Genomic DNA, 10247 nt, shown 5'->3' with positions numbered 1-10247 from the left:
CATTATTCCCTATGCAGACCGATTCCCATAGGGTATAATAGAGAATTGATCCAAGGGCACCTGGGGTTCTGAGAAGGCTGTTTATTGAGGTAGATGCATCAAATTTTCAGCATAGCATCCAGTGCCTCTCCCCAAATTATCCTCCACGTTTCAAACAGATTAGACCAGGGGGTCCAATTCTACGAGCTCCAAAAGAAGATGCCCCTATCCTTCATTATTTCCAATGGAGGGAAGGCATTTAAGGCGTGCGGTCCCTTGAAAAGCGAGGGCCAGAACTCCCTTTGGAGTTCAGTCATGCTGGTCACAACCTTGCTCCAAGCTCCACCGCAGAGTCTCCTGGCCTCACTGCCAAAGTCTCCCCCAAAGTAGGGTTGCCAATCTCCAGGTGGGGGCAGGGGATCCCCCAGTTTGGAGGCCCTCCCCCCGCTTCAGGGTCGCCAGAAAGCGGGGGGAGGGGAGGGAACTCTGTTGTTCCCTATGAAGATTTATTCCCATAGAAAATCATGGAGAATTGATCCGCGGGTATCTGGGGCTCTGGGGGGGGGGCTGTTTTTTGGGGTAGAGGCACCAAATTTTCAGTATAGCATCTAGTGCCTCTCCCCAAATACCTCCCAAGTTTCAAAAAGGTTGGCCCCGGGGGGGTCTAATTCTATGAGCCTGAAAAGAAGGTGCCCCTATGCTTCATTATTTCCTATGGAAGGAAGGCATTTAAAAAGGTTAGGGATAGTCCTTTTAAATGTGAAGGCCAGAACTCCCTTTGGAGTTCAATGATGCTTGTCACAGCCTTGATCTTGGCTCCACCCCCAATATCTCCTGGCTCCACCCCCAAAGTCCCCAGCTATTTCTTGAATTGGACTTGGCAACCCTACCCCAAAGTCCCCAGAGATGACTTGATCTGGACTTGGCAACCCGAGGTGGCGTCGGCCATTCGTGGCCACAAGATCCCGACCTTGGCTCTCCCCCCGCGACGCTCCCCTGGAAGGAAAGTTCAAAAATCCCGGCGGCTGCGCTGCTGCTGCTGCTGCTGCTGCTGCTGCTGCTGCTTCTTCTTCTTCTTCTTCTTCTTCTTCTTCTTCTTCTTCTTCTTCTTCTTCTTCTTCTTCTTCTTCTTCTTCTTCTTCTTCTTCTTCTTCTTCTTCTTCTTCTTCTTCTTCTTCTTCTTCTTCTTCTTCTTCGGCGCGCTCAGCCACTGGAGCGGCTGCTCCTCCTCCTCGTGGCGGAAGCGGAGGGAGCCGCCGGGGGTGGGGAGGCGAGGCGAGGCGAGGCGGGGCGGAGAGTGGGTGGGCGGGGGCGCAGGCTGGCCGAGAGCAGCGGCGGTGCCCGGAGGAGCCTGGCTGGCCGAGCGGAGCTTCGTGCGTCCGGCGGGGCGCTGCGCTCTCGGGGACCCCCCGCCTCTCCTCTCCTCTGGGCGCCCTCGGTTCTTTTCTCCCCGCCCGATGGCCTCGGCGGCCGGCCAGCTCCGCCACCAGCCCGGGACTTGCTGCAACGGGGCTTCTCCCGCGAGCCCGGAGGAAGGCGAGCAGCAGCAGCAGCTGCACCTGAAAATGTGCAAGAAGATCGCGCAGCTCACCAAGGTAAGGGAAGGCAAGGGGAAAGCGCCTGGCTTGCAAACTAACTCTGCCGCAGGGGAGAAAGGAGCAACGGGCCCTCTAAGCTGCAGAGTCTTGCGAGCAAAAATTCTACTTTGTGAGCCGCTGGCAATCAAGTGAGCTCCTGCGCCAATGATTGCGCTCTGGGGTCATCCTTCCTGAGCTAAGAGAAATTTTTTTTGGATTTATATCCCGCTTTTTACTCTGAATCTCAGAGTCTCCCAGCGTCACAGTCTCCTCTACCTCCTCCCGGCCGCCCCCCAAACAAACACCCTGTGAGGTAGGTGGGGCTGAGAGAGCTCTTACAGCAGCTGCCCTTTCAAGGACAGCTTCTACGAAAACTCTGGCTTACCCAAGGCCATCTCAGCAGGTGCAAGTGGAGGAGTGGGGAATCAAAGCCGGTTCTCCCTGGTAAGAGTCCGCGTACTTATCCACTACACCAAACTGGTGTAGAGAGCTGGAGGCTAGAAATCTGTGGGCTGGCTCACGCTGACTCAGCTTAGAGGGCACACTGGAAGGGAGAAGTTCAGGCGTAGAATCATAAGAGTTGGAGGAAGGAACCCCCCCCCCCCAGGCAGGGTCATCTAGTCCAACCCCCTGCACAGTGCAGGGAACTCACAAAGGAAAAGCAAAGGTCCCCTGTGCAAGCACCAGTCGTTTCCGACTCCGGGGTGACGTTGCTTTCACAACGTTTTCACGGCAGACTTTTGACGGGGTGGTTTGCCATTGCCTTCCCCAGTCATCTACACTTTCACCCCAGCAAGCTGCCTCCTCATTTTACCGACCTCGGAAGGATGGAAGGCTGAGTCAACCTCGGGCCGGCTACCTGAATCCAGCTTCCGCCGCAATCGAACTCAGGTCCTGAGCAGAGAGTTCAGACCTCAGTACTGCTGCTTTACCGCTCTGCGCCAGGGGGCCGCTAACTCGCAAAGCCCACCCCCTGAATTCATAGGATCTTCAGCTGGCGGCGGGAGAGGGGGGGGGGGTGGAGGCAGGCAGAGGGGGCCCCGATCCGTCTGCAAGCGCAAAGTGGCGTTTGCAAACCCTCCCCCTCCCCCTTGGCAGCGGCGAAGCAGCCTCGGTTGGGGGATCGGCCGAAGGAGCCCGCCGGGAACTCTGATGCCCTCCGAGTCCTTCTTTGCGTCTGCGAAAACCGGTTGCAAAAATGCCAACAGAACGTGGCGCTGGCCGCTGGGGAAGTTGGAAGCCCCAGTTCGCCATCCCGGCCAATCCCGTTTGAAAAGCGGATCCGATAGCTTCGTGCTCCAACCACCCCACCCCCGCTCCTCTGGAAGTCTGCTTGCTTGGGGGGGGGGGGGGACACGCACCTGCCCTCCCCCCACCTTGGATCGGGCCAGGGCCGGATTAACAATGAGGCCATAGCGGGCACTGGCCTTTGGACCCCATGCCTTTAGGGGGCCCAGGTAGAGTTGCCAATCCCTAGCTGGGGGCAGGGAATTCCCCCTCCCCCCCCCCCCCCCCGCCGCTTCTGGGTGATCAGAAAGCTGAGAGAGGGAATGTCCGCTGGGCACTCCATTATGCTCTATGGAGACTTATTCCCATAGGAAAATAATGGAGAATTGATCTGTGGGTTTCTGGGGCTTTGGGGGGGGGCTGTTTTTTGAGGTAGAGGCACCAGATTTTCAGTATAGCATCCAGTGCCTCTCCCCAAAATACCGCCCAAGTTTCAAAAAGATTGGACGGGGGGGGGGTCCAATTCTATGAGCCCCAAAAGAAGGTGCCCCATCCTTCATTATTTCCTATGGAAGGAAGGTGTTTAAAAGGAGCGGGGTCCCTTTTTAAAGTGATGGCCAGAACTCTCTTCAGAGTTCAATTCTGCTTGTCACACCCTTGCTTCTGGCTCCACCCCAATGTCTCCTGGCTGCACCCCTAAAGTCCCCAGGTATTTCTTGACTTGGCAACCCTAGCCCCAGGCCAGCTCCCCCCCCCCATTTCCCCCCCTGCTTGCAGCCCTCCCAACCTGCACAACATGCAGCCAGCAACTGAGCCGCTCTTTGGCCGACTTGCCTGGTGCAGCTGCTGGGATTGCAGCCAGGTTTGCCTCTCCCCTGCAGCTTGGTCAAAGGGGCTTTTGAGAAGGGATAAAAAGAAGTCCTTCTTCACCCAAAGGGTGATTAACATGTGGAATTCACTGCCACAGGAGGCGGTGGCGGCCACAAGTATAGCCACCTTCAAGAGGGGTTTAGATAAAAATATGGAGCAGAGGTCCATCAGTGGCTATTAGCCACAGTGTGTGTGTATGTGTGTGTGTGTATATAATTTTTTTTGGCCACTGTGTGACACAGAGTGTTGGACTGGATGGGCCATTGGCCTGATCCAACATGGCTTCTCTTATGTTCTTATGTGACACAGAGTGTTGGACTGGATGGGCCATTGGCCTGATCCAACATGGCTTCTCTTATGTTCTTATGTGACACAGAGTGTTGGACTGGATGGGCCATTGGCCTGATCCAACATGGCTTCTCTTATGTTCTTATGTGACACAGAGTGTTGGACTGGATGGGCCATTGGCCTGATCCAGCATGGCTTCTCTTATGTTCTTATGTGACACAGAGTGTTGGACTGGATGGGCCATTGGCCTGATCTAACATGGCTTCTCTTATGTTCTTACGTGACACAGAGTGTTGGACTGGATGGGCCATTGGCCTGATCCAACATGGCTTCTCTTATGTTCTTATGTGACACAGAGTGTTGGACTGGATGGACCATTGGCCTGATCCAACATGGCTTCTCTTATGTTCTTATGTGACACAGAGTGTTGGACTGGATGGGCCATTGGCCTGATCCAACATGGCTGCTCTTATGTTCTTATGTGACACAGAGTGCTGGACTGGATGGGTCATTGGCCTGATCCAACATGGCTTCTCTTATGTTCTTATGTGACACAGAGTGCTGGACTGGATGGGTCATTGGCCTGATCCAACATGGCTTCTCTTATGTTCTTATGTGACACAGAGTGTTGGACTGGATGGGCCATTGGCCTGATCCAACATGGCTTCTCTTATGTTCTTACGTGACACAGAGTGTTGGACTGGATGGGCCATTGGCCTGATCCAACATGGCTTCTCTTATGTTCTTATGTGACACAGAGTGTTGGACTGGATGGGCCATTGGCCTGATCCAGCATGGCTTCTCTTATGTTCTTATGTGACAGAGTGTTGGACTGGATGGGCCATTGGCCTGATTCAACATGGCTTCTCTTATGTGCAAGATTTCGACTGCCTAGGGGCCTCCACAGGGTTTAATCTGGCGCTGGATTGGGGTGTGAAATAGACAGCTGCCGCCTGACCGTTTGGATAGCGATGAAAAATAGGTTAAATTGTGCATTTAAAAAAAAATCAAAATAGTAATTCTTGAGAGTTCTCGAACAGCCTTTAGGAAAAAGAGCCATCCTGGTGTGCAAGTTAAAGTGCCAGATGTGAGGTTGGGGTCATAGCTGGCGATCTCCCGATATTACCACTGCTCTGCTGGTGAAAGAGATAAAGTTCATCTGGAGAAAACAGCCAGGTTGGAAGGTGGACTCTGTGGCCTTGAGATCCTTCCCCAAACCCCGCTCTTCTCAGGCTCCACCCCCCCAAATCTCCAGGTGTTTCCCAACCCAGAGCTGGTAGCCCTACACCTGGGAGACTCAGGTTCAAATCCTCACTTGTGCCACGGAAGTTGGCTGGGTGACCTTGGGCTGTTCACACGCTCTCAGCCTCGCCTACCTCACAGGGTTGTTATGAGGATAAAGGGGAGGAGGAGGAGAAAAATGCCTAGAGTCCCCATTGCTGCGAGATGTGGGATACAAATAAAGCAAATAAATAAGAAATACATGATAGGTTTTGGTTTTTCAGAAGCAGCGATGCTCCTAAGAAGAAGACTGCAGATTTATACCCTGCCCTTCTCTCTGAATCAGAGACTCAGAGTGGCTTACAGTCTCCTATATCTTCTCCGCCCACAGCAGACACTCTGTGAGGTGGGTGGGGCTGAGAGAGCTCTCCCAGAAGCTGCCCTTTCAGCGACAACTCCTGTGATAGGTATGGCTAATCCAAGGCCATTCCAGCAGCTGCAAGTGGAGGAGGCGGGAATCAAACCTGGTTCTCACAAATAAGAGTCTGCACACTTAACCACTGCACCAAACTGGCTCTCTTAAAGGTCCACCCAGCCATTTTTAAATTCACCCCAAACCTGATCTCAGGGAGGGAGGTAAATGAGACCACTGTTCCAAGCACAACAGTGAACGGTTATGGCACTACCTCCCCTCCCCCTACTACGACGCAAACACGAGTGAGATATAGTCTTACAGTAGCGGAGTCATGGAGAGATGTTTGAGAGCAGGCTGCGATCTGTAAGAGAGATGGCCCTTTCTCTTCTCCTCCTGCAAGGACTTTTCAATAAATCTCCAGCTGAAGCCTTAGCAGCTAGCCCACATTTTTTACTGCACTGGAAATGTAATAAATACAGTGCGTTACAGCTCAGCGGTTAACTGTTTTAACTTTTTCTAGGAGGCTCTGACAGTGAAATGTGAGAAGGCCTGCCACAATAGTATTTGCCTTGCTTCTGCAAGCTGAATGCAAACCACAATTGCTGCCCTGGTTGTAAAAATGGTACTGTGGCTAGGGCCAGCCTGGCCACTAGGCAAACGAGGCAACTGCGCCAGCCTTCTGGGGGTGCCAAATTGGGCACCCCCCATGTGACTCAGTGAGGTTTTCCATGCAGGGGTGGGGTGCCAGAAGTCAGCCTTGCCTGGGCTGCCAGACGGTTTAGGGCCGGCATTGACTGTGGGCCTGAGGTGTGGGATATGACATCTCAACTCTGTATACCTTAGCTTCCCCTTGCTAGCTCTAGGGCAGGGGTCTCTAGCCTTTTTGAGCCTGTGGGCACGTTTGGAATTCTGACACAGCATGGTGGGTGCAGCGACAAAATGAGTGCCACAGGAGGCGGAGCCAGCTGCAAAATGGCTCCCACAGCTTAACTGCAGTAACTCGGTGCTGATCCTTGTGTGCCGAGGTGGCAGCTGTTGCCAAAGTGACACTTTAAAAAAATCTGCACAGCCCATCAGATCGCCAGTAGTCAATCAGAAACCTGCTAGACAAAAGCCCCATCTGGCCCCACCCACTTCCTAAAACCACTTGGTAGGAGTCAGAAAAGATGTTGGCAGGCACCAGGGCACCACACTGTGGACCCCTGCTCTAGGGTAACATCACTTGATGAGGGCTTGTGTGCTTTTATTCAGTAGATCACTTCATCTGAGTGCGGTTTGTAGGCGTTGCTTCCTGCAAACCTGATCTAGTTATCGGCAAGTTCATCCAGTTGGCTTTATGTGGAGGACAAGTGGGGAATTAACCCCCCCCCCCCTTTCTGGTTCTCCAGATCAGAGTCTGCCCCTCTGAACCACTACACCATGCTGGCTCTCTTATCAAACGGGGTGTGGTTTATCTTCCATCTTCTGTGCAGTCCCACATTGGGACTGCACATGTGCGGGCTTGCCCTCAGAAAGGAAGTTTCTAGCTTAAAAACTCCAAAAGATGCCCCTCCTCCCCCAGAGTGCTTGCGACACTGTTTTCTGCCTCAACTATCACGTGCACTGCGGGAGTGACACCCCCTTCTCTCAGGCCCTTCTCCGCCATGGTACGGATTGGATCGAAAGCCAGTTTGGTGTAGTGGTTAAGTGCTCGAACTCTTATCTGGGAGAACCGGGTTTGATTCCCCACTCCTCCACTTGCAGCTGCTGGAATGGCCTTGGGTCAGCCATAGCTCTGGCAGAGGTTGTCCTTGAAAGGGCAGCTGCTGTGAGAGCCCTCTCAGCTCCACCCACCTCACAGGGTTTGATCCCCCACTCCTCCGCCTGCACCTGCTGGAATGGCCTTGGGTCAGCCATAGCTCTGGCAGAGGTTGTCCTTGAAAGGGCAGCTGCTGTGAGAGCCCTCTCAGCCCCACCCACCTCACAGGGTGTCTGTTGTGGGGGAAGAAGATAAAGGAGATTGTAAACTGCTCTGAGTCTCTGATTCAGAGAGAAGGGTGGGATATAAATCTGTAGTCTTCTTCTTCCTAGCTTCCTTGCCGTTGGTTCATCTTTTAGGTTTTCTGCAGCTTGTCTGAATTGTTAGGCGTTTTTCTTCCTTGTCGGGAAACAGAAGGGATAGAGCAACACTTCTATCTAGACCCAGCAACACTTCTATCTTGAGCAACACTTCTATCCTAGACCCATGTCAGTCTGGCTTCCGGCCGGGCCATGGGACGGAGACGGTGTTGGTCGCCTTGGTAGATGACCTCCAACGGCAACTGGATCGAGGCAGCGTTGCGGTGCTGATGCTGTTAGACCTATCGGCTGCATTTGATACAGTCGACCATCGGCTACTGACGCGCTGCCTCGCCGACATTGGGGTTGAGGGGTCGGCCTTGCAGTGGCTTTCCTCCTTTCTCCTGGGTCGGGGACAGAGGGTGGCTATTGGGGGTGAGCGGTCCCGGAGGCGCACACTGGATTGTGGGGTGCCTCAGGGAGCAGTGCTCTCCCCGATGTTGTTCAACATCTATATGCGTCCCCTTGCCCAGATTGCCCGGCGGTTTGGGCTGGGTTGCCATCGATATGCAGATGACACCCAGCTCTATCTACTAATGGACGGCTGGCCCGACCCCGCTCCAGGGAATCTTGACCGGGCCTTACAGGCTGTTGCGACATGGCTCAGGCTGAGTGGGCTGAAGCTGAACCCAGCCAAGACAGAGGTCCTTTGCGTGGGTCGCGGCGCTCTGGGAAGGGAAATAGCTCTCCCGGCCTTCGATGGTGTGCTATTGAAAGCAGCGCACCAGGTAAAGAGCCTGGGTGTTTTACTGGAGCCTTCATTATCGATGGAGGCCCAGATAGCAGCCACCGCCAAGTCAGCATTCTTCCATCTGAAGCGGGCAAGGCAGTTGGCCCCTTTCCTTGAACGCCGGGACCTCGCAACAGTGATCCACGCAACGGTCACCTCAAGACTAGACTACTGTAACGCTCTCTACTTGGGGCTACCTCTGTGCCGGACTCGGAGACTGCAGCTAGTGCAGAACATGGCGGCCAGGCTGTTGTTGGGACTCCCAAAACGGGAACATATATGGCCGGGGCTACGTGAACTGCACTGGCTGCCGATTATATACCGGGTCCAGTACAAAGTGTTGGTCATTACCTTTAAAGCCTTATATGGCCGAGGACCTGCCTACCTGAGGGACCGTCTTTCCCCATATGAACCCCAGAGAGCACTGAGGTCAGCCGGGAAAGACCTAATGACCATCCCTGGGCCGAAGGAGATTAAATACCAGAATACTAGAGCACGGGCATTTTCAATCGCGGCCCCTACCCTATGGAACCGACTCCCCGAGGATGTGCGGGCCCTGCGGAACCTTGATCAGTTCCGCAGGGCCTGCAAGACCGCCCTTTTCAAACTTGCACACTTGGACTGCTAAGAAGATCGGTAATTAAAGATCCGCCAGTGCGGTTTGAAGACCTATACCGCTGAATAACTGTACTTATTGGATTGGTTTTAATGTTATTAAGTTTAATGTTTTAATGTTTTATATTGTTAAATCTAAAGGTTTTTATCTACTATTGTATGTTTTTATAAAATGTTGTTAGCCGCCCTGAGCCTGCCGAGGTGGGGAGGGCGGGATATTAATAAAATTTATTATTATATTATTATTATTATAAAAAAGAAAGAAAGAAAAGAACTCAAGGTACTCATAAAACCACAACCTGTACCCCCACGTCAGTCTTGGTTACAGGCAGAATGTCACTTAAGGCCCTGTTTCAAAAGCATTTGCATTGCTGTGCAAGAATGACCCGCACTAACAAGCACAGTCTGTGCCTACTTTGTGTGAAAAAGGGTCCTAATGTCACCTCATGTAAATTCTGCCAGTGGTTTACAATTAAGGCAAGAAGTGATTAGGGCTCCATGTCAGCCCCGTAGCCAGGATTTGAAGAATTAGGGAGCCCTGATTTTTCTCAGGGGGCACATAGTGGTCCCAACCTCCATGGCCTTCTCTCCTACCACCGCTGAGGAGGAAAGCTGCCAGCTCACTGCCAAACAGCCTCCCCCCTCCCCACAGCTGCCCCAAGGTGATCCCTTTCCACCCCTCTTCCAGCACCTCTAGTGGGGAGCCACTCAGAGGTTTAGATACGTGCCGCACAGTCTGCTACCCTTACCTGTAGCATGATTTTGCTAGGCAAGCCCAGCGAGATGAGGGGGGGGGGGGTGGAAGGCGCCACCAAGTCGCAACTGACTTCTGGGGCTACAAGACCTCCAATTCGGATTTCTTCCTGTCAGAAGGCGAGCCGAGGCTGCTCAAGCGCAGCTCCCACCCTCGCTCGGATGGCCAGCGAGACCAGGCCAGAAAACCCCTGCAGGCGAACATCACCTCTCCACTGATCCCCAGCCCAGGACTGCAGCCGGGACCTCCACTTGTGTGTGCCAGCCTACCTTACCCTGCCCTGTCTGCAATGGAGCCATCCGCTCCCTACTCCTGCCGCCCCACTTGAGGGCCAGAACGGCCTCTTCTTGCAGGCACCCTCTAGCCCAATGTCAGCCCAATGTGGAGCTTAACTTTCAGTCCTGGGCGCTGAAAGTGCCCCCTTGTTTCTGCTTGCTGAGGGGTCAGAGATTTCTTCCAGCCCCTTGCAAACAG

The 10247-nt window shown here is 53.5% G+C and overlaps 1 protein-coding gene across 1 annotated transcript in view; it reads left to right on the top strand.

Moving 5' to 3' along the window:
• The first annotated feature begins 1436 nt into the window (after positions 1-1436).
• FAM184B (family with sequence similarity 184 member B) overlaps positions 1437-10247 on the top strand; it is a 123562-nt gene continuing 114751 nt past the window's right edge. Inside the window, exon 1 of the mRNA XM_060247277.1 lies at positions 1437-1574. Within this exon, the coding sequence (XP_060103260.1) occupies positions 1437-1574 (138 nt within the window). The remainder of the gene's footprint in view (positions 1575-10247) is intronic.

This window comes from Heteronotia binoei, chromosome 9 (genome assembly GCF_032191835.1).
Source record: "Heteronotia binoei isolate CCM8104 ecotype False Entrance Well chromosome 9, APGP_CSIRO_Hbin_v1, whole genome shotgun sequence".
In the NCBI taxonomy this organism is placed as follows: Eukaryota; Metazoa; Chordata; class Lepidosauria; order Squamata; family Gekkonidae; genus Heteronotia; species Heteronotia binoei.
This window is presented reverse-complemented; position numbering and strand designations above follow the sequence as displayed.